We start from the raw sequence: 27,705 nt of genomic DNA, 5'->3' as shown, positions 1-27,705 counted from the left end.
AACTTCCTTACTTCTCTTTCTTAAACCAGACAAAAGTGTAATAAGCGAATGCATACATGCTTCGTTATGAGTTTAAATACCGAAACTGATAAATGATTACTGTGTTTCTATCTGTGTATCTATTACGGAGTTCGTACAGGTTCTCAAAAAAGAAAAGAAAAAAAAAACTAAATTTTCCCTGGCCTTTCGTAAGAATTCCATGACCATGAAATTCTTAAGTAGGCCTCATCCTATCCTTACTCACCAAGCAGAAGTCCCTTACTTCCCTTTGTAAACGGAGTGTTAATGAAAGAACAACCATGTAGATACATATAAGGCCTAGGGGGAAGTCGTATGGTAGGTATGACCTTGACGGCAGCCATCTTGAAATCCGTCATTTTGAATTAAGGTCAAGTTTATTAAATGGGAATAGAGTAATACGATACATAATTTCGGGCTAGAATTTAATCAGGAAGACAGTGGTGAAGTTAGTTTTAAGATACGCCCATTTGGGAAAAAGTTACAGGCATACTAATTGTTTATACTTAATATGTGCGTAAGTCCCTTACCTCCGCTTCTAACCCGCGTATTAATAAGTGGATAAAAGCTTCGGTAATACATATTATGCCTAGAGGGAAGTGATACGGTAAGGGTATCCTTGAGGGCAGCCACCTTGAAATCTGCCATTTTGAATTAAAGTGAAGTTTTGAAAAAAAAAAAAAAAAACATAGCATGTGACACCTCATTTTAATAGCAAATTTTCCCCAAAAGCCAATGGTATGCTTATTTTAGTTCTATAGTTAACCAGTATGAATTTAGGACTGCTTCTAATGCGCATCAAACGTCCATTATTCTTTCTTTCAAATTGGCAGTACTCCTAAGTTTCACAGCATGTTTTAAGATTCCAACTGGCACTTTGCAATTGCGTAGCTCATATTTTCTAAATTTATTACAATTTTTTTTTTAAGAGTTGGGATTTGTCAGTTCATGAATAGTGTTGGGATAAGCATCCAGCAATCTTTCTGAATTTTGAAGACTTACAATATAATTATTTATTTTAAACCAGAATACATGAGGAACCTGTGGACCTATGTGACGTAAAGAAATACAAATGAAACTATAACAAATTGGTGTTATACGAACACATAATTATCAGGAAATGTAGCCTATATGTTGCGCAAACGACAAACAATAAAATGTTTTTAATAAATACAATTTTAAAGGAACAGCAGCAATGATAGAAAATATCAAAGAGGCATAATATGATTGTTCCCAACACGCTGTCTGTACCATGAAAAAAATATGAAAACAGGTAACTCGTTTATAAAAAGGGTAACTTAATCGAGTTTCCGATCAATACTGATTATAAATCTTACAAAAATGAACCATCGACAACAATCACTAGAAAACGAATGACCTTTTTGTCTGACTAGCTAAAAAACTGCCCTAGAAAATAAATAAATAAATATACAATAAAGAATTAAATATAAAACAAAACAAAAGACCATTGATTTACACAACAATCATTTCGTTTTCCTTTTTGAAGTGAATTTTCATTTGATTTCTCGTCTCATCTACTATCCATACAAGCTACGTCTTCGGTATTATCTGAATGCAAAGTTGGAGTTGTTTCGTTGTGCGATGATACATATCAGTAAATGAGTTTTTAAAGGGCAGGTATAGGAAATACATAATTACATGGCATAGGAAATAAATAATTACATGACAAGTTTTCAAAATTCAGAAAGATTGCTGGATGCTTATCCCAACACTATTCATGAACTGACAAATCCCAACTCTTAAAAAAAAATTGTAATAAATTTAGAAAATATGAGCTACGCAATTGCAAAGTGCCAGTTGGAATCTTAAAACATGCGGTGAAACTTAGGAGTACTGCCAATTTGAAAGAAAGAATAATGGATGTTTGATGCGCATTAGAAGCAGTCCTAAATTCATACTGGTTAACTATAGAACTAAAATAAGCATACCATTGGCTTTTTGGGAAAATTTGTTATTAAAATAAGGTGTCACATGCTATGATTTTCATTTTTCAAAACTTCACTTTAATTCAAGATGGCGTATTTCAAGATGGATGGGTAAGGACACCCTTACTGTATCATTTCCCTCTAGACATAACATATATAACCTAAGCTTTTATCCACTTATTATCATTAATACGCGAATTAGAAGCGGAAGTAAGGGACTTACGCATGTAGTAAGTATTTGGTCTAGGAATTAATTCGTGCGGGTGGACAAGAGATGGCGCAACGAACGGAGCGTCCCACAGTTCCGTGTATCCACGCATGTGTTGCAAACCCCTTTCATCGCGTATCGTTCGTAGTATAGGGCAGTGGATTAAAGCGTCAACAACACCAGTTTGTAGTTAAGTGAACATGGCGCAATTTGTGCCTGATAAAGTGTTTTTGCGGGGTGTCCTGCTGCATTACTTTAACATGCAGAAAAGTGCGACTGAAAGTCATCGTATTTTGGTGGAAGTGTATGGTGACCATGCTCTAGCTGAGCGAACGTGTCAGAAGTGGTTTGCACGGTTTAGAAGTGGTGATTTCGGCTTGGCAGACCAAGAGCGAGCTGGACAGCCAAAAAAATTTCAAGACGAAGAATTGACAGCATTGCTCGAGCAGGATTCGTGTCAAACGCAGGAACAACTTGCAGCAGCATTAGGCGTTGATCAAACAACAGTCTCCAAACGCTTGAAAGCCATGGGAATGATTCAAAAGATGTCACATTGGGTTCCACATGAATTGAAAGACAGAGACGTTGAAAGACGAAAAACCATTTGCGAATTGCTGCTTCAACGACAGAACAGAAAGGGGTTTCTGCATCGAATTATTACGGGTGATGAGAAGTGGATCCATTACGAGAACCCTAAACGAAAAAAGACCTGGGTGAAACCAGGTGAACCAGGTCCATCACAACCAAAACGAGATATTCACTGTGCAAAGGTTATGCTGTGCATATGGTGGGATATGAAAGGTGTGGTGTACTATGAGCTGCTGCAACCGGGTGAAACTATGAATGGAGAACGTTATCGACGACAATTAATGCGTTTGAAGCAAGCTCTGGCCAGAACACGACCAGAATGGGAGAACAGACATGATAAACTTATTGTTCAACATGATAACGCTCGCCCACATGTCGCAAAACCGGTCAAAACCTATTTAGAAAATGTCGGATGGGAAGTTTTACCCCACCCGCCGTATTCACCAGACGTTGCTCCTTCGGACTACTACTTGTTCGATTGCATGAACAACGATTTGATTGGACAGCGGTTTACTTCTTCAGAAGATATCGAAACATGGGTCTCTGACTGGATCGCTTCCAAGGATGAGGACTTCTTTCGCCACGGAATCCGTACATTGCCTGACAGATGGGCGAAAGTGGTGGCTAGCGATGGACAATATTTTTCTTAAGGTATTTATGTATTTTGTGTTTGTACTACAGCTTCAATGTGTGCGTACCAACCGCACGAATTAATTCCTAGACCAAATATAAACAATTAATATGCCTGTAACTTTTCCCCAAATGAGCGTATCTTAAAACTAACTTCACCATTGTCTTCCTGATTAAATTCTAGCTCGAAATTATATATCGTATTGCTCTATTCCCATTTAAAAAACTTGAGCTTAATTCAAAATGGTGGATTTCAAGATGGCTGCCGTCAAGGTCATACCTACCATACGACTTCCCCCTAGGCCTTATATGTATCTACATTGTTGTTCTTTCACTAACACTCCGTTTACAAAGGGAAGTAAGGGACTTCTGCAGTAATCTCTAATAACCACTTAACTCTTAATTAAAAAAAAAGAATAAAAAAAGAAAACATGCACCATGGCAAAAATTTCTGTCATCACAAATAATGAATACATGTCCTCTATCAGCAAGAAAAATTTCATTGAAATCGGAGCCGGACAACTGGGTGATGTCCCTTGTCAGTAAACTTTTCTCGACGATCTGGAAAGTCTCAGAATAACTAGTACAACGACGCACATAAGGCCGAAAAACGAAATTACGGCGCCAAAAATAGAAAAAAATATTGTGATGAAACTAATCAGAAATGCCTTCAAAATAGTCCCTATATACCAGTCCATGATGTACCGTAAGAATTTGTTTTGAGAACGCAACACAGTAGCCAGCGTATGTGCGCAAAGTCGGAGTTTATTTCGAACGGCCAACTGCAGTTAGTTGTGCCTGAGTTGCTGACGGAGAAACAGCTCGTGCTAAATTTTCCCAAAGTGGCAGTAACAACATTTCAATACGAATATTGAAGAGTTAGATATATATAGTGTACATCTAAAATGACTGTGAACCTAACAAGTGAGCCTAGTGTAAATACAGTACAGGTAGTATGATGGACTAGTGCGGTGTCGAAACAAGGAAGAAATATTTACTATACAGAGAGTTATAAAAAAAAGTTCCAAAGAGTACCGCGACTATTCTTGGACAATTCGACAGTATATCTTATATCGAACATAGAACAGGAATACACACGTCCCCCCTTTTCCCCCTTTCCTGATTGGAGCGTATTGTTTACACACAGCTGTGGCAACGATCTGTGAAGAACATGAAAACTAAGAGAAGTGAACTCTTTATAGTGTTATTTAAAGAGCATTTTTACAATAGGTCTTCATTAAAATATAATGAACAATTATTACAGTATACATTAAACAAGTGTGGTATCAGTGAACTTGCTGAACAACGTGGAAATAAACTGAAAACTGTAATGAAAGTATTTGTGTCAAAGGTTTTGGCAAAATGGCGGGCATGTAATTACATGTACGAGTGGGAAATAAGCATATGGAGTGGCTTGATCAAGACGTAACACTTCCGGTGTTACAACCATCACCGCGTCCCTCAACAACATCACGGCTTTAGGAGCAAATGAGAAGAGGAAGATCAAGAAAAGTGTTCGAAGAGAGTTTGCAACGAAGTAAGAAAAGATATGTGAAGAAAATTGTAAAGAATACCATTTCCGAAAAGCTGTGCTTGTATGTAGAATCAAGTTTGGTGAAATCTGGCAAGAGTACTGCAGCCGAAGTTGTGAAATTGGCGATCCAGTCTTCGCCTAAAAGATTGAAAAATATGAAAGCGATCCATGATACATCATCTGCTACTATATGACCGTGCAACCCTGACGAAGCTTTAGGCCTTCTAGTGGATCTTAGCTTGCCAAAAGAAGATTATAAATGAATGAGACTTGAAGCAAAAGAAAGAGGATCAGATATTTATCTCTCATATCTAGCAGAGACAAAGAAGTGTTATCCTGCAAATATTACGGTAATTGAAAACGAGGCTGTGGTTCCACTGCAAGATGAGCTCTGCATTTAGTACAAGTACAGAGTGATGTGATACTGCAGAACATTTCGGAGGACTGTGATATTATCGATGTTTATTATAAATTGGGCCTAAATGGTAGCGGTGGCCACAGCATATATAAACAAACTTTCGCGAATGATTCCTAATACATGGATTCCAACATACTTTCATGTACCATTGTGCCATTGTACGTGTGTCAATCTAATTGTAAGAACACAACAATATTTTGGAAGAACATGACTCCATCATCAACAAGTTAGCGCCGACCAATTGCCTCTAAGATAAAAAGAAAAAAAAAAGGAAACGGTTCACAATGTGAAATCAAAGTATGACGAAGTACAAACACAAATATTGCAATTGCAGCTAATAATCGTTCTCGGCAATAAGACAATAAAATTTAATCATATTCCGCATAAAGGCATATAGGTGTAGTCATCTCATGATGATTTCTGAGCAGGATATTCAATAGAATCAACTTTTTTATTTTTGGCGTCGTAACTCGATACTTTGGCCCTATGTGCGACGTAGTAAAGTACACATATTCCGGTCCACCGATTCATTGCATCAATGTTTCATAATGTTTTTACTTTTTTTGGAGGGGAGCGGGGGTAAATTTTAAGTATCCTCCATTTATCAAAAGAAAAACTTCCGAAGAAACTTCAAATCTTCCCCTGAATTTCAATCGATTTCCCTGACGTTTCTTGACCATCTTTAGTTTCTCTCGAGTTTCCAGTTTGCAGGAATCCTGAAGTACTCTCCATTAACTTCAACTTTTCCCCTGGCGTTCAATTGGTTTCCCTGACTTTCCAGTTTGTAGGAATCTTTATATAAAAGTGAAAAGCATCGTCTTTGACATCGAACCATGTGAAAACACCTGAACCGATTCAAATTAATTTCCGGATAGTGTTACTACCTACCTTGAACTGGGTGTTTAGGTTACTTTCACTAAAATGTATATCCTAACGGAAGGGGGTCATAATTCAAGCAAATTGAAGATCTCACTAATCCTTCAAGCTAGGAACTTGAAACTCAGTATATAAACTTTTCATTAAAATAAATGGATACGTGTCTCACCGATTTTGAAAACTGTTGTTTCACGGAGAGGCATGGGATAATTTTATGTAACCAACCTATTCTTCTCGTGACAATAACGAGCATTTCAGCCACATATGGGCATCTTCCCTAATCCTCATTTACTCTCATTCACCCTCAATTGACTTACTCACACTCACTTGTCCTCATATTTAATCAACTCACTCACTCTCACACTCAAATATTGTTGGTATCCTCAGCCACACTCACCCTCAATCGACTCACTCGCCCTCACACTCAAATATTGTTGATGCACTCATCCTCAGGCACACTCACGCTCAATCAATTCCCTCACACTCAAACATTATTGATACCCTCACACTCGCACTCACACGCCCTCACCCTCAGCCATACTCACCATCAATTGACTCCATTACACTCACCTTCACTTACCCTCACACTCATCTATCAAAATGAGGGTGGGAGTGACCCTCTTGAGAGCAAAAATGAGTGCGAGTGTCCTCTGATTTCAGATACTCTAACATACCGGGTGCATCAAAAGTCTGGGGCCACAGACCAACTCCGTTAATAAATATACGAAAAAAATGGAAAAAGCCAAGTTGTTGGTTTTTAATCTAAAATGACTTGTTTTTTCCAATCTCACCAACCATTTGGGTTGACATTGCTAAGGTATCCTATGTTAAAGAGAAAAAAGCAATGTTTCAAGTACAGAAAGGTGTTCGAACGAAATGTAAAGTCGCTCAAAAATTATACGGTGCACGTGCACATTATTCTGAAACAACCTAAAACACTCCGAATCAATTTCCCCAAAATACTGGATTGTTGATATGATGAGACCCAAAGGAAAAGAGTGCAAAACTGGCAACACTGCTTTTTCATTTAACGTTGGTGGTGAAGAAGAAAAACTAAGGTTGATTGATTGACTACTTTTATGCTATAAAAAAGCATACGCAATAAGAAAAATCGAAAATCAAAGAATTGGACCAGAGTTACACACAAAATATTAAAATACAATTTATAATATAGGCCCTACCTAATGCTTTTTTTTTAAAAAAAAAAAAGTTACTCAAAGGATACTTGGTTCTTTGGCATCTTCATTTACAACAATGACATCCGTAAAACCTCGGTTGATGCTACTTCGAACTATAGATTTTACACTGGCTCCCTGTCGAAATTTGGCAACTGAATTCGGTATCACTCTTGATAACTCACGTCCAAACAGACGAGTTCTCTGCAATAGAAAGAAAATGAAAATATTATTATTATTATTATTATTATTATTATTATTATTATTATTAATAATAATAATAATAATAATAATAATAATAATAATGATAATAATAATAATAATAATGTACAACTCCCAACTCACTATTCACAAAGATCTCAGGTTAAACAGCAATCTGACGTCAGCTCAATGGCTTCCACTTGTTTTTACCTTTCTAGAAGGAAGTTCTCCACGTTTTAATTTAAATGGCTTTCCAATTGCGGAAGGCGCAATACAATTGAAATATTTGGTGTGCCGGAGAGTACAAATGAAAATACCCTTGATGTAGTAAAAAATATAGGGCAAGTCTTTAGATGTTAATGTTAGTGACGATATGGTAGATGCATGTCATAGAATGAAAAAATTACCCCATCAAAAATTTAGTGGAATCGTAGTTAAGTTTGTGCGACGTTTGGATAAGGAAAAGTTTTTACAGAGGAGGAAAGTGAAAAGAAATCTGAACACATTTGGGTTAAACTACGAGTGAAACTATATGCGTAAATCAATCTATTACCTCCTATAGAAAGCGTATTTTTGGTCAAGCCAAGAAAAAGAAAAATGAGAAACATTTATGCATATTTATGGGTTGATCAGACGGGAAATATCAAATAATAATAATAATAATAAAAAAGTCAAGATGATAGAAACGTTATAATTCTTAAAACTTTGGATGATGTACAAGCTTTGTAATACATTAGTATTCTCAATATAATGGTTTTAAATGAGATAGGCATTTATTACCAAAATGTGAGGGGTATTAATACTAAATTGTATGATCTCTTGCTTTGTATATCTGCAGAAAATTATGTAATAATATTGACAGAAACATGGTTAGACGATAATGTTTTTAATAATGAATTTATTGACGATCGATATAACGTATTTCGTAATGATAGAGTAACTAAAGGAGGAGGGGGTGTTCTTATCGCTGTCTTGAGTAAATACCAAACTGAAAATTTAAAAGTTAATATTGAAAGTTAGTAATGTCGAAACAGTGTGTATTAAGATACAGATCGGATACATACTTTTGTTATTTCAACGGTTTATTTTCCACCAAATTCTAAATTAGATAAGTATATTGAATACTATCGATTAATGGAAAATATTATTTCTAACCAGTATCAGGTGCTGGTTGCTGGTGACTTTCATATCCCTGAAGTTAAAGATAATAATACGGACCTACTACACAATGGTAACATATGTGTTGCTCTGGCGAAATTTTTATCTTTTTGTGATCTAAAATTGGTAAATAATATTAGGAATAAAAATGGTAGGACATTGGACCTGGTTTTTGTTAATTAAAGTATAAATTGTAGTGTTGCTAAAAATACGTGTACATTATTAAAAGATGATGATCATCATCCATCTTTGCTATTACAAATATTATTAGCAGGAAAAATAACTAATGCGAAACAGAATCAGGTAACAATGTTTAATTATAACGAAGCTGACTTTGTTAATATTTATACTTCCTTAAGAGATGAAAATTGGGATGTTGTAAAGATGAGTTATAACCCTGAGAGTGCATTGAACAAATTTTACGATACTGTTAACAATATTATTAATAAGAACGTGCCTAAGAAGGTGGTAAATGCAAGACATCGTTACCCTCCCTGGTTTTCTCCCTCAATTATTAAATGTATAACGGAAAAAGAATTTTGTAGAGAACGGCAGAAATACTCGGTTTACTATCATAATAAATTTGTTGAATTGAGAAGGAAATTAAAAAGTATGATTGATTCATTATATAAATTATATATCTCTCAGACAGAGTCTACTCTTGTTAGATACAAAGCCACTTTGGGCATTTATAAAAAAAATAAAAAAGTCAAATTGCTGTATGACGATAAAAAATGAAGTATTGATGTCAGATGAATCCATATCTAATGCCTTTGCAGATTACTTTAAAAGTGTGTATTCTCCTTCCCCTTCTACATATAGTCAATTTGATTCAAATAATATGATAGTATCTCAATCTCTTTCTTTATATACAATTACTGATTCAGAATATAATCAACCTGTAAAAAAAATTAAAACCATCAAAATTTAGTGGACCTGATTTGATACCAGCGTACATCTTTAAAGATTGTTGTTCAGTGTTGAAAATTCCATTATGTCATATTTACAATTTAATTCTAAAAACACAAATATATCCTACGCTCTGGAAAATTTCAAGAGTTTGGCCAATCCATAAATCAGGTAACTCTTTGGAGGAAGAAAATTACAGACCTGTTTATATTATTTCAGCCCCATCAAAAATATTTGAGAATGTATTATACAGTAGAATATATAATCATGTAAAAAAAACATATATATATTATATATATATATTAATCAACATGATTTTTGTCAAGGAAAATCCACTGTAACAAATTTAGTTAACTTTGTTCAATATATATTTAATACCTTTAATAATGGAAATAATGTCAACACAGGTTATTTGGATTTTTCAAAAACTTTTGATACCCTTGATCATAATATTCTTCTACACAAATGGTCTAAATTTGGCTTTTGTAATAATTTTTTAAAGCTGACGTCTTCTTACCTGACAATTCGTAACATATAGACATACTAATTCGTACACATATACGGTAAATTCTGGGGTACCACAAGGTTCCAATTTAGGACCTTAATTTTTTTCATTATTCATTAATGACTTACCAGATATCTTCAAATATTCCAGGTGTTTGTTATTTGCTGATGTCAAGTTATATAAAGAGATAAAAACTCTGATGCAATGAATTAAACTCTGATTTATCAAGGGCATATAAATGGAGTTTAGACATTAAACTATATTTTAACTCAAATAAATGCAGTGTTATATCTTTTTCTAGAAAGAGAAAAATCTTATGTTACGATTATCAATTGTCTGGAAAGAGTTTAAAAATATGCAATATTGTAAAAGATCGTGGAGTCTCATTGGAATATAAATTAACTTCTGAATTCTACATTGACAAAATGTGTAATGATGCTTTCAAATTACCAGGATTTATGTTCAGAAATACTCAGGCGATGAAAAATGAATTGGCTCTGATTAATTTCTTTAATAGTTTTATAAGGAGTAAGTTAGAATATGCTAACCTGATATGGTTTCCTTACACTAGAAAGAATATAGATAAAATTGAACGAGTGCAAAATAAGTTTCTGCGATTTCTTTATTATAAAAAATACAATAAGTCCTCGAATTGTGAAAGGATTTCTTATAAATCTTTCTTACAAGAATTTGAAGTCACTTCATTATATATCAGAAGAGAAATACGTCAACATATCTTTCTCTATAAAAATGTTAATGGTATTATTGACAATCCCGACTTTCTAGGTTCACTTCGTTTTAATGTGAAAAAAGATGTATTGCGTATTAGATTACCCTTTTATTATGGTATATCACACGCAGATTTTCACCTGTTACAACGCTTAGCACAAAACATAATGAATTGATACGACGTAACTCAAATATTGATTTCTCCTTACCATTTCAAGTATATGTATCAAAAATTATAGTAGTAGTTGAGATTTATACTTGCTGATGGTATTGCATACAAAGCTTTTCTTTTTTGTTTTTGATACGTATCTGAGCAATCTGGAATTCAAGCGAGAAGTTTCAGTTATAGTAGCAAGGTAGAAATGAAACTGATAGTAATTTTATTTGTAATTATAAATTGTAAAAGCATAATGTACTGAGAAGGTCTTTTTGTTTTGTTTGTCGACTGTACATATTGCTATATTCTTTGATTATTGTAGTTAATACTGTAATGTGCACTTCTATTACGTCTTCTTTATTCTTTTTTTAAATAGTATTCGGGAATATATGTTTTGTACACCTGTTGTGATTGGGGGGAAACCGCTGTTATAGGTAATAAAGAAATTGCCGCACAAGCTCGTAAACACTGGAAATTCTCTGCCTCACGACAAGAGTAACATTGGATGAGCTTGAAAAAACAGGAAGAATCTTTTAAATAAAGAAATTATACAGGCTGTACAACTTCAAGATTTTATTTAGGAAACAAAGAATATACAGATTTGTGGAAATTACAACAAAAATAGTAGTTATTGAAGTTTCATTTGCCTCATTTATAAAGGTAACTAAAAAAGTTCTGTCGCTTTTTCACCCACCACCTTCGAAAAAAAAAGAAATGAAATCTCTGAGTTTTACGTCCCACGGTTATGCCGGTTAGGCTAAAGGAGACGGTGATGATGAGTGATGAATGAAATGGTGGAATGAAGAAAGTGGGAGGAAACGGGAGAACCCCGAGAAAACCCACGCACACGGCCACCACCTTCGAACAACGATATGTCACCTAAGACATACCTGGAAGATCAAAAATAATCCCCATCAGCATCGACGCCCTTCTGCCAACGTTCTGAAAGATCATGGATTCCATCGTGGTAGAACTTGGAGGGCCGTGAATCGAAGAAGGTATCAAGTGCATTTTGCACCTCTACTAGGGAATTGAACTGGCGTCCTCTAAGGTGATTGTCCAAGAAACGGAACAGGTGATAATCGGATGGTGCAATGTTCGGGGAGTATGACGAATGCAATAGTGTTTCCAATCCAAGGCGAAGAATGATGTCACGGGTCATTCTAGCCACGTGGGGCTTCGCGTTGTCCTGAAACAGGAGGACCCCTTTGCGGTTCAGAAGTGCTGGCTCCAGAGTTTTGAGTTTTTCTTACAGTTGCATTGACAGGCACAGCTGGCAGCAGTTCCCGATGCACGATGACGTAAGCAGTCCACCAAACACACAGAAGAACCTTCTTCTGGTGCAGTGCTGGTTTCGGCTGTTTTGGAACCCGTTCATGGGATGCTAACCAATGATGACGGCATTGTGGAGCTTCGTACACGACCCATTACTAATCACATGTCAACACTCCGTCCAGAAATGACTCCTTCCTCAGACAAGACAGCAAGGAAACACAGGTGTCTGCTCGCTTTGCCTTCTGGCCCGGAGTCAAATCATGTGGAACCCATCGACCCAACTTGTAGTGCTTCCCAAGTTGGTGGAGGTGCTTTCGAATGGTTTCTCTACTCACACTGAATTGTAGTCCCAGTTCCTCATATGTCTAGCCAGGGTTGGCCGGTTTAAATCTTTTTTTTTTTTTTTTCAAAAAACCAACTGGTATAAACCAAAAAAAAGAACGAAAAATGCTTTAAATCGTATAAACTTCATGATGACGTTTCCACATATCAAACCATCTGCATTAGTTTTATCTCCATTTCACTTTTTAATCAAGGCATCCCATGTTCAATTCTCGGTCGAGCCATAACCCTTCTTCCAAGTGTAAACCAAGTAGCGGTTTGGATGTTACTTTTAAGCGAAAGCCTTCTCCTTAATAACCTAGGTATTACATAAGGATGTTAAGCTTAAAATACACGAAACGAAACCAAATTAAAAATTTCTGCTTTGCCTGAATGCCTGTTGTCTTATAAAGAAATCAAGGTTGCTTAAATATATTGATATAAATTGACAAAATTTATCGACTGCCTACGTAGCTTCCAACATTAGATTGGATTGGACTTTGTTTTATTTTAATTGAATGATACCTACATACTAAATTGTACTTTAATACATCAGTTTTGGCGTACTGATTATATGTTGACCATAAAATTTTACATGCCAATCAATAACGAGATTTTCCTGTTATTGCTTTGCATTTAAAGTAATAACAGGGTTTTCCCAATGGCTAAAGCGGGAGATTCCAGATTTATATATAATTCTGTATAATGGTTTCATTTGTGCAACTGTTTATCTTTTTGTCCTTCTAAAATGACTCTTGACAATTATATTAACAAGTATGTAAAGATCAGTACAACGTATTTTTTATCAGGAGTCTTTCATGAGTGAGTCGGCAGACTCATCGCATTTGTGGCCAATTAGTCACGGTTTCAAGTCCAAATGGATAAAAATTTCTCTCGGATGTAAGCCGAGAAGCGGTTTGGATTCCGCTTTAAGCTTATGTGACCCCTTCCAGCATAACTCCGTTGTTGCATAATAACACCAAGGCGAAACAAACTTATTTCTGTCCATATGCAACGTAAATACATAAAGCAAATTATTTAAACCAATAAAAAAAGGGTTTAAACCACAAAAAAAAACTTTTTTTCACAATAAAAACTATGGTTTTTTGCCAACCCTGTGTCTGGCCACTGTTGGGCTCAATTGCTACCTGAAGATCTTCATTTTGTAGGTATGTTGGTCTTCCGGTACATGGTGCGTCTTCGAGTGCTTCGTCGCCGTCCTTAAACTTGTTAAACCACCGCTGCAGCGACGTTTGACCCCAGTTTGAACTCATACACGCCCTTATGACGCTCTGCGGAGGTCCCATGTTCACTATATCTTTACGCAAGTTCCAAGCTCACGGTGTAACTGAACTGCCATAACCAGGTAGTATACCAGGTAGTATATATCCACACCAACAACTGACCTTCGCCTTATTTCCATTCGCATTCAACTCATGGTGTGAGGGCCAATGAAACAACCTCCACAAAAAGCGGCAGAACTTTCTTGGTTACCTTTATAATAGACTTCTATCAAGACGACGCTCGATTTCTCGTCATGTTCTCTGTAGCATAGCGTCTTCAATGGTAGTAAAGTGTCATCGGGTCATCTCTTGCTTCAGGTCATATCTGTTCTATATCTTTGTTAGATGCATGATATCTTCAAAATAACCTCATAGAAAAAAGCTCAGGAGAATGAAGTTTGGTAAACGAGGTGGTCTGGGTTGTAGAAAAACTGGACTTCTGATTCCACTGCACAGAGTCCATCACCATGTATTAATTTTGCAATATTTTGGTGAAGTTCCTTCGTCATATAGAAGCTTTCAGGGTCCAGGTTCTCACATTGTGTGTGTGCAATTCTCTGTAACATGGTAGTTGCCTAACTACTAAAACTAACACATCATTTCTTCCAGCATGTTTGGTGCAAACTCTTTTTGTGATGGATTATCATTTGCCCCGAGTATATGGAACAATCCACTATCGCCAAGTAACTCTTATGTAGGATCTTGTACACATTTGACCGTGGTAGCTGTAACTATCTGTCAGCAATATGAATGGGGTTTGTAGGAGAACGAGGAAGGGAGGATCTGAACACTAGCGACGTTTTCCTCCAAAATTCGTCGTCCACTGCCTTCTTTATCCATGGAGCACGGTGGCAAAGTGGTAAAGCGCTTACACCTGGTGAACAGGGTCCTCGGTTCGATTCCCGGCCAAGTGGTGCACATCATGATATTCATAGGTTTTCTCGGGTACCTTTTTTCAGTGGCTCTCCAAGCAACAGACTCGAAATCACGCTGTGGCGGCATTGTTCCTATTTAACACACTACTACATTAACTCAGATCCAACTATTCCGCGTCACCACTTCTGGCGTTGTGGTTTTCACGTTTTATTACCGGACGCCAGTTATGCCTCATGAAATCACACAATTCTCCAGTGCTCATACTCTGGCATGAATTGTGTGCATTCTGTAAAGTACCGACCACCAAGCACAAGCAAATAAATCATATCGGCACAATACTGGGGTTATGCTGTTTCTGGCTCGATCCGCGAAATGTTTGACCAGTGTTCTTAAATGGTCCATACATTCTATACATTGTGAACGCCTGAAACTGTGAAATAAATGCAACAGTCACACGAGAATGGCCTATACACTTAGAGAAATGTGATATAACTACACACATGGACATGTAAAAAATAAGACATCAAAAATAAATCAGTCAAGGGAAATGAAAGAAAACATAATATTGTACTTCATTCAGTGATAACAATTGAATGGTTTACTTATTTCTATTGAGTACTAGCGTCAATTACCCGCTTCGCTGGGTTAAAATAAGAAACATTAGTAATATGTTCCGTTAAAGTCAGTCACTTTTTACTATTAATATTACTGAAGCGCTCTCAAATCGACTGAACAAAGAAAATATAATGAAAAATCAGAAAATAATAAGTAGCCTATATAAATAAAAATTAAATATCACTATTGTGGACTGAATTTGGATTTGAACGGCATCGAAAGTGTCACTGTTCATCTCCTCCGACACCAAAAACTATGGAATCGGCACTATCTTTCAAGTTTAACTTCCCACGATTACGCCTGTTAAGCTAAGGGAGACGATGATAAAAGCAAGTGAATGATGATGGAAGAACTGATGGAATGAGAAAGCGGGAGGAAATAGGAATACCTCGAGAAAATCCACGAGCACGATGTTGTCCACCACGAACTCACTTGGTCGGGGATCGAACTAGGGACCCCACGCACCAGATGCAAGCGCTCTACCACTGAGCCACCATGCTCCATGAATAAAGAAGGCAGCGGACGACGAATTTTCGAGGAAAACGTCCATAGTGTTCAGACACTCCCTTCCTCGTTCTTTTACAAAATCCATTCATATTGCTGCCAGATAGTTACAGCTACCGCGGCTTCGACACTAATATTGGTAATTTTCGATCATTTTTAATTATCCCCCCCCCAGTTCCCCTACACTGCACTGTCAAAGTGAAATGATAAAAATTATCCCAGGGCCGAACCCCATCTATGCTGAAAATTTGATCGAGACCGGTCGGGTGGTTCAAGAGATATAAGTTACAAACATAGTGACTTTCATTTTTATATATATAAGAGATTGGTAACACTCTGGCACAGCTATTAGCCCTTGGGAAACAAATATAAATTTATACATAAAACATTATTATCAAACCAATTTTAATTTGAATCACCTGAGTAATATCACTAAAGACTGCTCACCTTCTCTGGATTATCTGAATAAGTAATAAGGACTTTTGGTTGTACTTCTTTTTTAAAGTAACTCCGAAATTCTTCATGATCTAAATCAAATTCTAGTTCCTCATCAGGATTCTTCTCATCGTATTCCGTACCGTCAGGCACTCGCATCATATCAATGGTTTTGGGAACTTGTTTCGGAGCTCCAGGAGGTTCCATCTTTCGACGCTTTTTCTTAGCTTTCTTTTCCTACATAATAATAAAAATTAAAAAGAAAAAAGAAATAGTTATAAGAAATAAAATAAAAAAACAAATTGACTTCTGCACCCAAACAACCTACCAACTCCGGAAACAAATTTACAAACACAAATCTAGCCAAGTATTAGTAAGAATGATGACTCTGGTATACCGATTCTTTTGAATGGATATGTTACACTGTATTCTTACACACTATATATATTTTAACAATTAAAACAAAATACATACTTTTACATAGAATATGGAAAAATATCGGAATAATTTTCTCTGTATACTACTATACAAAGCTCCCAATGACAGCTGAGATTCCATATGGCTGTTGATAAATAAAAAACAAGGCAAAAGGGGGGCACGACTTTTTTTTCTTTCTTTTTTTTTTTTAAGTTTAACATCCCATGGTATGCTCTTTAGGCCAAAGGATACGGATGACTAATAAAAGTAGATGATTGTGAATTTAAATTTTTGTGCTCTCCTCCAGGAATTGAACCTGGGATCACGTGTACAAATAAGCACAATATAATTTACTTTCCTCAAATAACACTGTATTTTATGGACTATAAGGCACACCTTAATTTTTAAGCAACTTTTTTTTTAAAAAAAATACCGTAACATTTCCCGAGCGTGACGTCATGGGTTGTCGACTAACAGATCGACTGGTTAGTTCCGTAGTCGCATGTTGGAGGCGCTACGGTTCGCCTTGTTTCCAGTTTTTCGCACAGTTTACGGTCTGTATATTCTAGTCTGTGGTTCTGAGTTTGTGATGGCGGGGCGGGAGGGAGACAGTGTTAGCAAGTTTGTGTATCCCAGCAACTCGTGTTCGTCGCATCGGTGCACTCTTGCTGCCAGTTGAATCCAATGTTGCAAGATAGAGATATGTTTCCCCGCGGCATCGAATATATGGCCATTTTTAAGACTGGCGGAAATTTTAAATCAAACACTCTACATTTTTATATTAATTTCAAGTATAAGACGCACTTGAATCTTGGAGGCAATTTTTCGAAGAAAAAAGTCCATAAAAATACGATATATTTTTCGCAGGACATAATGGAATTTCGCTGTTGGCTACACTTTCTAAACTGTCTTAATTGAGTAGATTACTGGCACACATTGACTAGAAGGTAGAGCGTTTATTTCCGACATGAAGAGTTGTAGGTAGCAGGGTTGGCAAAAACCATGGTTTTTATTGAAAAAACCAAAAAACTTTTTTTTTTAAAATAATTTACTCCACATATTCATATCATATATGGACAGAAATAAGTTTGTTTCGCCTTGATGTTGTTATGCAACAACAGGGTTATGCTGGAAGGGGTCACATAAGCTTAAAGCAGAATAAAAACCGCTTCTTGAGTTACATCCGAGAGAAACTGTCCTCCATTTAAACACGAGACCAGGACTAATTGGCCACAAATGCGATACGTCTTCTGACTCACTCACAAAGGAATCCTGACAAAAATACGTTGTACTGAGTTTTACATGCTTCTTAACATAACTGTCAAGAGTCATTTTAGAAGGACAAAAAGATAAAACAGTTGCACAAGTGAAACCATTATACAGAATTACATATGGACAATTTCAAAGTACTACGGAGTACAGAAGAACTAATTTACTTCAACTTAGTTAACCACGACTTTTATTGATCCAAATTAAAGAAATACGACTTAATTTGCACATCAGTAAGAAAAGTGATTAAAAATACGAATTATTTGAGTCCACTTTGGCTCAGACTCATTTTATACATAAATAGATACCAGAGATACTTCTCATTTCACTAAATGCCTCTCGCGGTGTCTGTATGACCCCATCCCCCCCCCCCCCCAAAAGTACGGCATTTCTATGTATTTTAACAATAGTCAACATTGAAACGAAACAATATTTAGAATTTTTCTTTGATTGCAATTACATAATAATAATAAGAACTACAAAACAAACATTTATAAACTTATAAAAAAATAGTTGCTTTTGTAGTATAATCTTTTTGAGTAATCAATGGGGAATTTAAGTCTGAATATAATACGAATAATATACGGGAGTGAAACGTGATAACCCACAAATGTGTGTTTATCAAGATTTTACAAACACTTACAATTTTACGAACATTTTTCGTTTTTTGGTTTAAACCATTTTTTTTTTTTTTTTTTTAATCACCCGGTTTAAACCAGACAACCCTGGTAGGTAGGATACAAGAGTTTGTAATAAAAACACATCAGCGATTCTATAAAATAGAACAAATTAAATTTGCGAAAAATTGTACTATATCAAAAAGATACCTTATATCTGTGTGGTAGTTAAGAGCCTGAATTTCTAAGCAAAATGCTTATTTCTTGTCACACCTCTAAAGACATGCAGAAACGCTGTACATTATAGTACACGCCCTGACAAGCAATTTAACTGTAGTTGATAGTGCTTAAAATCATTATATATACTGCGTACTTATTTTACGATTTTCAATTAAAATTTCGTATTTTACTCAAAACTATCACATTAAAAATGTATATTGCACTCTTTTACACTGTTATTATTATCACCGACTCCATATTTTTCGCAACACATCCAAACCCACTTCCGGGGCCGCGGTGACTCAATGGTAGAGCGTTCACTTCTGGTGCTTGGGGTCCCGGGTTCGATCCCAGCCTCCGCCAAGTGAACTTTGTGGTGGACAAACATCGTGTGCGTGGGTTTTCCGGGGTTCTCCCGTTTCCTCCTACTTTCTTCATTCCACCATTTCATTCATTACTCATCATCACCGTCTCCTTTAACCTAACCGGCATAACCGTGGGACGTAAAACAAAGATTTCATTTCATTTCCAAACTCACTTCCCCAAACTACCCAATTTTATAAAATAGTTGGAAGCTCGAAATAATTTCTTACAACATTCGCTTTCTCTAATAGAAGACATTTCAGTAACATTATCTTCAGACATTCATCCTGTTGCTAAATTGCATTTGACAAGCTAAGCCAGGTATTAATAAAAATATCCTAGTTACAAAGCATTGTATCAAATTTCTAGAAAGCTTTCCGGCGAAGAAACAGATATTCAAGAGGAATTCATGTTCACAATACGGCAAGGTTCTAGAACACAGGCCCCTCTTCCCATTTAGCTGTAATAAAGACAGAAAACAACGTGCCCTGCGGGGCTCTAACCCGCCTTCACTCGCTAACGCTCGCTTGGCAATACCATGTGAATTAAATATTAAACTTTGGTACAGAAAGGAACTAATCTAGTTACAAACCTATGTAGGGGGACCTGTGTTCTAGAACCTTCCCTCACAATACAAAATTCTCGTTACTTTCCCACAATCCAACCATGCGGCAACCTTGCGCCAAGTAGTTCCTTCCACTTGCCAAATAGTTAAATGTTTATAACTACTTAAAAAATAATACCTAAAAAACTAAATAAACAGAAACGAGCAAATTATTCATTTCTTCCCGGTTAATTTTTAAAATTTTGCTAGAAACGGACAACCAACTTTGGAATTTAATCCAACAAAACCCTTAAAATTATTAGGGTGAGTAGTCTCTTAATTATTACTTCTCTTTTGGCTAGTTTATGGATAGAAACCAACTACGGAAATATAGGCCTATCTTTAATGTAAAATATATACTAATACTTACTAATATATACTAATACTAGCAAAATATATACTAATAGAGTGAAAAAGTGGCTTGACTGAACTGACACTCGAACCCGGGATCTCCCGTCATGAGTAGAGTGGTCTGAGTGGAGAGCGCCAACTGCAGGAGTCAGAGAGTGCATCGCTGTTCTGGGAAGCAGACGGGGTGGCGTAGTGGTTAACGCATCGGCACGGTATGCCGGAGATCCCGGGTTCGAGTCCCGGTCAAGCCACTTTTTCACTCTTTGTACGTTGTTTAATTCGCACCTACAGATAATTGTGGTGTGTAAAATAAATCGGTTGCTTCCTCCTTTTATTAATATATATATACTAATGCACCTACTTGCTGCTATGCTTCTGAATAAGATATTTCAAACTAATTTTTTCATATTTTACTCATCAAAACTTTTCGACGAAATGATCTCCTTGTCAGCAGAACAATTCTCATGAAGTCTATAAACCAACGCTATCTTATTCGAAATGAAATTTTGGGTTAAATTCTAATTACAGGTAGAGGGCAGTTTTTTTTTTTTTTTTTTATCAGGTGGCATTTAGTCTTTCCCAAATCCATCGACAACTCCGGAGCCGATACTGTGACTCTCAGTAAAAGGTTGCAAATGACGTCTGTTTATACACTCCGTCACTGACGTGCCTGTGCCTTGCGAAAGCACCTTCTCGCTACCGCTCGGGATCCCCTGCTGCGCTCCTGCCCTCACTCGGTTAGATAGCATTCGTGCTTTTTAGTGGCCACCTAACACAAATTGGTTCGTATTTTATGTACTGTAGTTCTTGTGCCATATGTCCACACTATATTTATACTCATGACTACATCACAGTTTTAAATAACGAACCATAATCAGTACCAAGTAAGACAAAATCACTACCAAGTGATTTGGGAGAGAAACCAAAGGGATATGTTTCGTTCCAAACCCGAAGGGGTCCAAAAGCACGTAAAAAACGCAAAATTTACAGGAGAAATGAGTGATGCAAGTACTTAGACGTAACACAACGTAACCAAATCTAACCTAAAATAACTAATGTAAGCTAACCTGAACTAACCTAAACTAACGTAATATTAGTAGAAATAAGCGAAATTCTATCATTTTTTGGAAAATTATGCGGGACTCCTACACTAATATAACATAAACTAAACTAACCTAACGTAATCTAAACTAGCCTAACCTAACTTAAACTAACCAACCCTACCCTAAACTAACCGAATGTGAACAGAAATTGCCAAAATTTTAATTTTTAGAGAAAAAAGCTGGACCCCTTCTGCTAAACATAGGCCAAACCAAATAATGACCTTTTTTCCTAAGAATTCATACTTTTTAGATAACTATAACCAATTTTGCTTAGTTACATTATGATGTATTTACCTTCATAGTTTCAATTTCTTCAAATTACTGGCATCTTACCTTCCGTTTTTCCTCCAATTTACGACGTTCTAGTTTTCTCTTTAAAGATTGACACCCAACAAAAGAACTTGAAGGAAATAAAACAGTTTTCTTATCGTCTTCACCCATTTTAGTTTCTGCCATATTCCTTCTTCTTCTACACAACTGCACCTGTCTTTTCTAATTCAAAAATCTTAAGAAAATCGATTTGCTGTGTCAAATGCATATGTAACACACAAAATCACTACTGTGATGTCATTTAAAACTTCGAATCAACCTCAACATGCTTTTAAATCCATCACCCATGGAACACACATGTACTCTGTCATATTTCTTCTTCTTCTTCTTCTTTCAAAAAATTTAATACCCGTAAGGTAACATAGAGGAAAAGGCAGTCGTATTAGTCATGTCCTATATGACACTGAAAAATTGTTAAACACTGGAAAAATTGTAATAAGCAGAAAATGATTGACACTAGATTAAAAATTTGGCAATGCTGCGGCGGAACTAAAATCGCAAGAGTCGGAAACCCGAAATCGCCTTGTGTTACGCAAAATGGTAATGAAGTAAAAGAATTGTAGAAAACGTTTGAATTTAGTTTTGAATTTGATCGTTTATAGTACGTGTAAAAGTTTTAGCCAACATCTTTGACCTTAACTATCAAAGACAAGTTTCATACAGCATTTGATGGAAACCAATGACCACGTATAACTAGGATTAAGGCCGCGCCTCCATTACATCCGAATGCGACTGCGAACGCGAATGCGAATGCGAACTGCGAATTCATGTGCCTCTACTACATCCGAAGTTTTGTGAATGCGAATCAAGTTGTAATATCTCTTTCAAACCTTCAATGTGAAATATTTTTGCTTGAAAATTCATATTTTAAAGTTTTCAGAGCAATAATAATAATAATAATAATAATAATAATAATAATAATAATAATAATAATAATAATAATAATAATAATAATAATAATAATGTATTAATTTCCTTTGTGTGCAAAATAGAGTGAATGTCGCAAATGTCGCTCCTGTTATTATTATGCTTCTGTGGTAACCGCTATGTTCACTTTAAAATAAATAAACTAAATAAAATTAGAGATTGCAAAATCAACCAACTTTCTAAGAAAATTTTCTCCATGAGTAAAAAACCCGTTTTTGCTATTTCAAACATATTAGTCAATAATTATATGTATTCGTAAAATCATTATTTGAGGAACAAAGAGGAAATATAAATTGAATAAAAAGTTGCGGTTCGTGTATTAATTAGATCTTCATATTTTAAAGAGAAAACAAATAAAATTATTAATATCTTCCACTCCAAGTTCTTTACTTACATCTGCCCATAATTTGTTCACGACGTGTCGTTTGTGGTAATCTGGATAACCTTGGATCCACAATGGAACTTTATAAAAAACACAATTTATTAAAACATCAACATTTATTTCCATTATCATTTTCATTTTTATCTCCGCACCTCGCACCGTCGACTACTTTCACGCAAAAAGAACTTTCATCTCTCACGTAGCGCTCAACTTCTCTGCAGACGACGCTCCATTCGCATCAATTCGGACGAACAATCCCAGCATATTGGGATCGTTCGCATTCGCATCTTTTCGTCGGTTTTCGCAATTCGCAGGTCGGAACTAGTCGAGGCACTCCAATTCATTTACACGTGCTGGGAAATTCGCATTCGCATTCGCAATCGCATTCGGATGCAATGAAGGCGCGGCCTAAGAGTTAGAGGGCACTGGTCGAAGTGAGACGGAATGCGGTGGTATGCCATACCGCCTCTGTTTTTTCAGTAATGAGGACATACCGTCTCTGGTTTTTCAGTGATCAAAACAATATTTAAATAACAGGCATGTTGAGTCAAAGTCATAATAAAACATACCGCCTCTGCTTTTTTTCCACTTCGAACACTGGTTGAAAACATATTAACTTTGTAATAAAGGAGGAAAGATTAGGGTAAGATGGAGGAAAGTCGTGGTGAACGGAGAGAACAAGAATAGTGGCAGTACCAGCGCGGCATTGTACAGTCACGAACATTAATAAATGGAGCCTGAAGCCATTATTTCTCATGGCTGCAACCTCCATTTATTAATGTTCGTGACTGTACAAATCCAACGTTGAAAATGAAGTGTAGTTAGGAGTGGAAATAATCTAAAGGAGATACTGAGGGATCAATGTAAGTTCCATGAAGAGTTCGGTACAGTACGGCACCAACAGTCTCAAGGATACCTACATGTTCATTGGAACAAATTAGGTAAATTGTAAAAGTAGGGAGGTACGAAGATAAAGAAGTAGACTGATTTCAGATGTAATCCAGAAGGATTTCGAAGTCGAAGGGGAGAATTGTAAGGATTGAAGTACAGATTTAGAATCTGTGGCTACATACATGGACGGAAACGAATGCTGAGTGAAAAAAAGCAAGTATGCCATAAGCTTCATTAAGAAAAGTTTAACGGTATCAATATATACTTTATAGAACATTTTATTTGGTTTTCGTATGTACAGTTAAAAATTCTTAGAACTGAATTTTTGCCAGATGGAATTCTTGGAAGTGCAGTTAGGTGCTTCGAACGAGTATACATATAGCTGGGAGAACAACTAGAGGTCTCAACTGAGTATACCTATATCTGTTGCGAGCAGTCGTTTTTTCAGAAAAAATGTTCCGGAGTGCACTCTTAATATTCTGGCAGCACTGCTGGTAATATTCTATTTATTATTATAATATTATAGACGTATTATTTTGGTGTCCTGCGGGGGGAACTCTTAGGGCTCCGAGTGGCAGTGCTTCCCCCAAAAAAAAAAAAAAAACATGTCGGGAAGAAACACTGGTTGCGAAGATTCCGTATAAGAAAGAAAGCGAACTTTTACTTCTTTATTATCATTGGTTATATCATGGCTTATTATAACAATTGCATCAGTTGCTATTTATCGAAACTTGTAAAAGGCAAAAATGGGAATTTCTCGATATTAGCTTCGTTAATTAGTGGGTATAATTGAATAATAGTTATATTGTGATTCACAATGATAAATGTTGAATCTGTAATAATTTTGTCTTTTTCTTCTTTGGAAAGAGCGAAGAAGGATACCTTCTCCTCCTTCCCTCTTAACCCTTTTCAATTCGTGGTTGATTCAAGGAGCTAAAATCAGTTAATGGCCAAGACGCAGATGAACAGGGAGCAATCATACCACGAAGAAAAGTAAAGTGCCACAGCTAGGCCTGCATTTTTTTGCCCTTTACAAAATAGTTTTAAATTTTCTTTGCATTACGTGTACAATTCGCGACATAGAAATTGTTACAAAAATTCTAAGTCCAAATTAATAACAAACTCTTGCCCCGTTTTCTTATGCACCCAGAAATACATGTCTCAATCGATTAGTTGCTTCTAGTATTCAATACAACTCCTCCCCCTCCTCCACCTTTCCTTGTCTAAAGCAGTGAGTGTGACGTAGTATACTCTTTCCATTCAGCTGAAAAAGAAAGAGGAATCAAATTTACAACGTTATAGCTTTAAAACAGTCTTTTCCATTCGTTTGTTCTGAAATATTTTTAAGAGCCTAAATTAAAAAAAGAAAGTCACACAATGTTCCCAGAGATTCATAAAGATCTTTACTTTCATTCTATCCCTTATTTAAAGACTGCAAGCTAGTAAGATGCTCCCTAAGAAATCCATGGAAATTGCCAATAACGGCAGTAGGTTTTGTGGTTCCTAAAGTCTGTAATGCATGCACAGAGCTCTAAAATATCTACTGACAAAAATGAGTGTTATTTAATGATTCATTTCATTTCTTTCCAGTAATTGCAAGCAAATGTTCCAAGGGGGTCATTTTGGCAGGACAGGAGAGTGTAATTCCCCCTCCCTTGAGCTTCATAAATACGTATTGTTTGATCAAATGTATAGTAATACACTAATAAAAAATGAAAATCTTATGTCGCCGGAGAATCCCCCCCCCCCGAATAAAATCGAAAAGACACTGTTTTTAGCAAAAAACCTATAGAGTTACGATAGCACATTGCCAGAGCTTACATTTGATTTTAAGAGTCGAAGGTTTGATCTCAAGCCATATGAGTTCCTGGGTGACATTGAGAGAGAGACAGATTCAAGTATGGACACAGAGATTGATGATTTATATACACAGATTTAGAATTGAGGAAAAATGATCGGACGGCATTCGTATTATGACGAAAATTGTGATTTTGAGAAACAAAAGAAGGGAAGGTTTCGAACAGCGAGGATCACATTAGGCAGTTGTCGAATTAAGGTGGAGAACTCAGTTTAGAGGATCAGATGATTACGAAGGCACAGAAAGATCTTGAGAACTGAGGAATTAAGAATTTAAAAAATCTGAAACTTCCGAGATGGGTTTCGGACCACGAACCTTGTAGTTATCGAACCATGACTTCATCCATTCTACTACGGAGAACTCTATGTACTCGTTTACATACGTTTCCTTTAGTTGCGTTGAAAGCTAACTTAACGGGATATTCCAAAATTGATTCGGTGGATGCGTCATTCAGATAGAACGTAAACATCTTGTAACTTAGTTACAATGTATCGTGGCGGATATAAATCATTGATCAGGTAATGGCGACTGCTTTGAAACAAATGCAGAGTATGAGAATTAAATCAGTCATAACTGTGGTTTCGTGTGGTGAAGAAACAAACTTGTGAATCAAAGGTTTAAGAACAACTCAAGTTATTAATATAAACTTTGCCGAAGATTATTCACTTATATCATCATAAAAGAAATACGAAAGACGCTCTGAAACGAAGAAATACGTCTTTGCAAGGGGAGGCAAAGAAACCTAAAGTAACGAGATTAAAGATGAATCATTTACCGCGTAGTGATCGTAGTTCAGTGGTCAAGGTGCTGGATCAGTAATATTGAGGTTCGTGGTTCGAATCCAGGTCGGACATTTTCTTTACTTTAGGTTTTTTGATACCGATTGATCGACGATGACACACGTTTTATTGTATTCAGATATTTGAATACTCGGATGTTTCAATACTTGAACTATCAAATCTTCATGAATAATATTAGTAATAGTAATAAATTAATAATAATTATTATTATCTCGTAGAAGATTAAAAGCTAGGAGCTAATTATCGCTCAGTTCATACCATTACAAGCACACAGAGAAAAATCCCTTCTCCGGACAGCGGTATATTGTATAAATATACGGTGTCCTCTTGTTTACTATAGAAATCAGAACGGAGCATACGTTTTCCGTATGCTAAATAGGCACTGCCCTTAGGTGTTACATAATGTCGTTGCAGGATGTCTGACATCTAACAGTTTTCCGTATATTACATTCATATACTTATGTTACCTTCGTCAGCTATATGTTATATACGTTCATTTGTATGTGAGATCCTGACCGCCTACATTATTTCATACAGAAAGTACGTATAAATGGAACACTTATACAGAAAGTATTATAAAACATGCGTTTTCAGTTATACGTCTGTTGTACGTTAAGTCCAGAAACTACAGGAATTACGCATGTAATCTATCTTTTTAAGTATGTCACCTACAATTTTTTTTCTCAGTGCAGAAACGTGACATTTGGCAAGAATATTTTGATTTTTTTTAAATGTTGCCCACGAGAAGAGGAATTTTGCATCTCGTTTTACAGCGATACTATAATTAATCTGTACCCATTTTATCAACATTGATCAGAGGCGCAATAATTAAACAGATAACTTAGATATAATTAAAAGAAAGAACGTTGTTATTGATTCGTTGTCATGAGTAAGATTATTGTTTTATGATGGATAGGACATGTTGGTATTATCAAGATCATTATTTGCTATGATTGCTGCTGACATTTTATGTACGTATACTACAGAGGAATAAATCGAAGATTTTTGGATGCAATTCATGTTTATGGTCAGTAAATTAGTAGTTGATATGTTTACTATAATAACGTAATAACTTAAAAGATACGTAAAGCGAATCAGGGCTAAAACGAAGTGATATCGTTTTATCTGGTGCCGAAAACACGGGACCATACTATTTAGTTCCGAAGAATAGTAAGAACTGAGTTTATGTGCATAAGTACATATACCTTTTTAT

General features: G+C 36.0%; 1 protein-coding gene across 1 annotated transcript in view; it reads right to left on the bottom strand.

Annotated features, from left to right (window-relative positions):
* LOC145684231 (putative ribosome production factor 1) overlaps positions 1 to 21,957 on the bottom strand; it is a 30,286-nt gene extending 8,329 nt beyond the window's left edge. Inside the window, exons 1-3 of the mRNA XM_081756323.1 lie at positions 21,638 to 21,957; positions 16,374 to 16,598; positions 7,444 to 7,597 (exon numbers count right to left, since the gene is read on the bottom strand). Of these exons, the coding sequence (XP_081612449.1) occupies positions 7,444 to 7,597; positions 16,374 to 16,598; positions 21,638 to 21,760 (502 nt within the window). The 5' untranslated portion in view covers positions 21,761 to 21,957. The remainder of the gene's footprint in view (positions 1 to 7,443; positions 7,598 to 16,373; positions 16,599 to 21,637) is intronic.
* Between the last annotated feature and the right edge of the window lie 5,748 nt (positions 21,958 to 27,705).

The sequence above is a fragment of the Thermobia domestica genome, chromosome 4 (assembly GCF_964235325.1).
Source record: "Thermobia domestica chromosome 4, izTheDome1.hap1.1, whole genome shotgun sequence".
Lineage (NCBI taxonomy): Eukaryota > Metazoa > Arthropoda > Insecta > Zygentoma > Lepismatidae > Thermobia > Thermobia domestica.
Note: the sequence above shows the minus strand (reverse complement) of the source record. Positions and strands in the feature narration are given on the sequence as shown.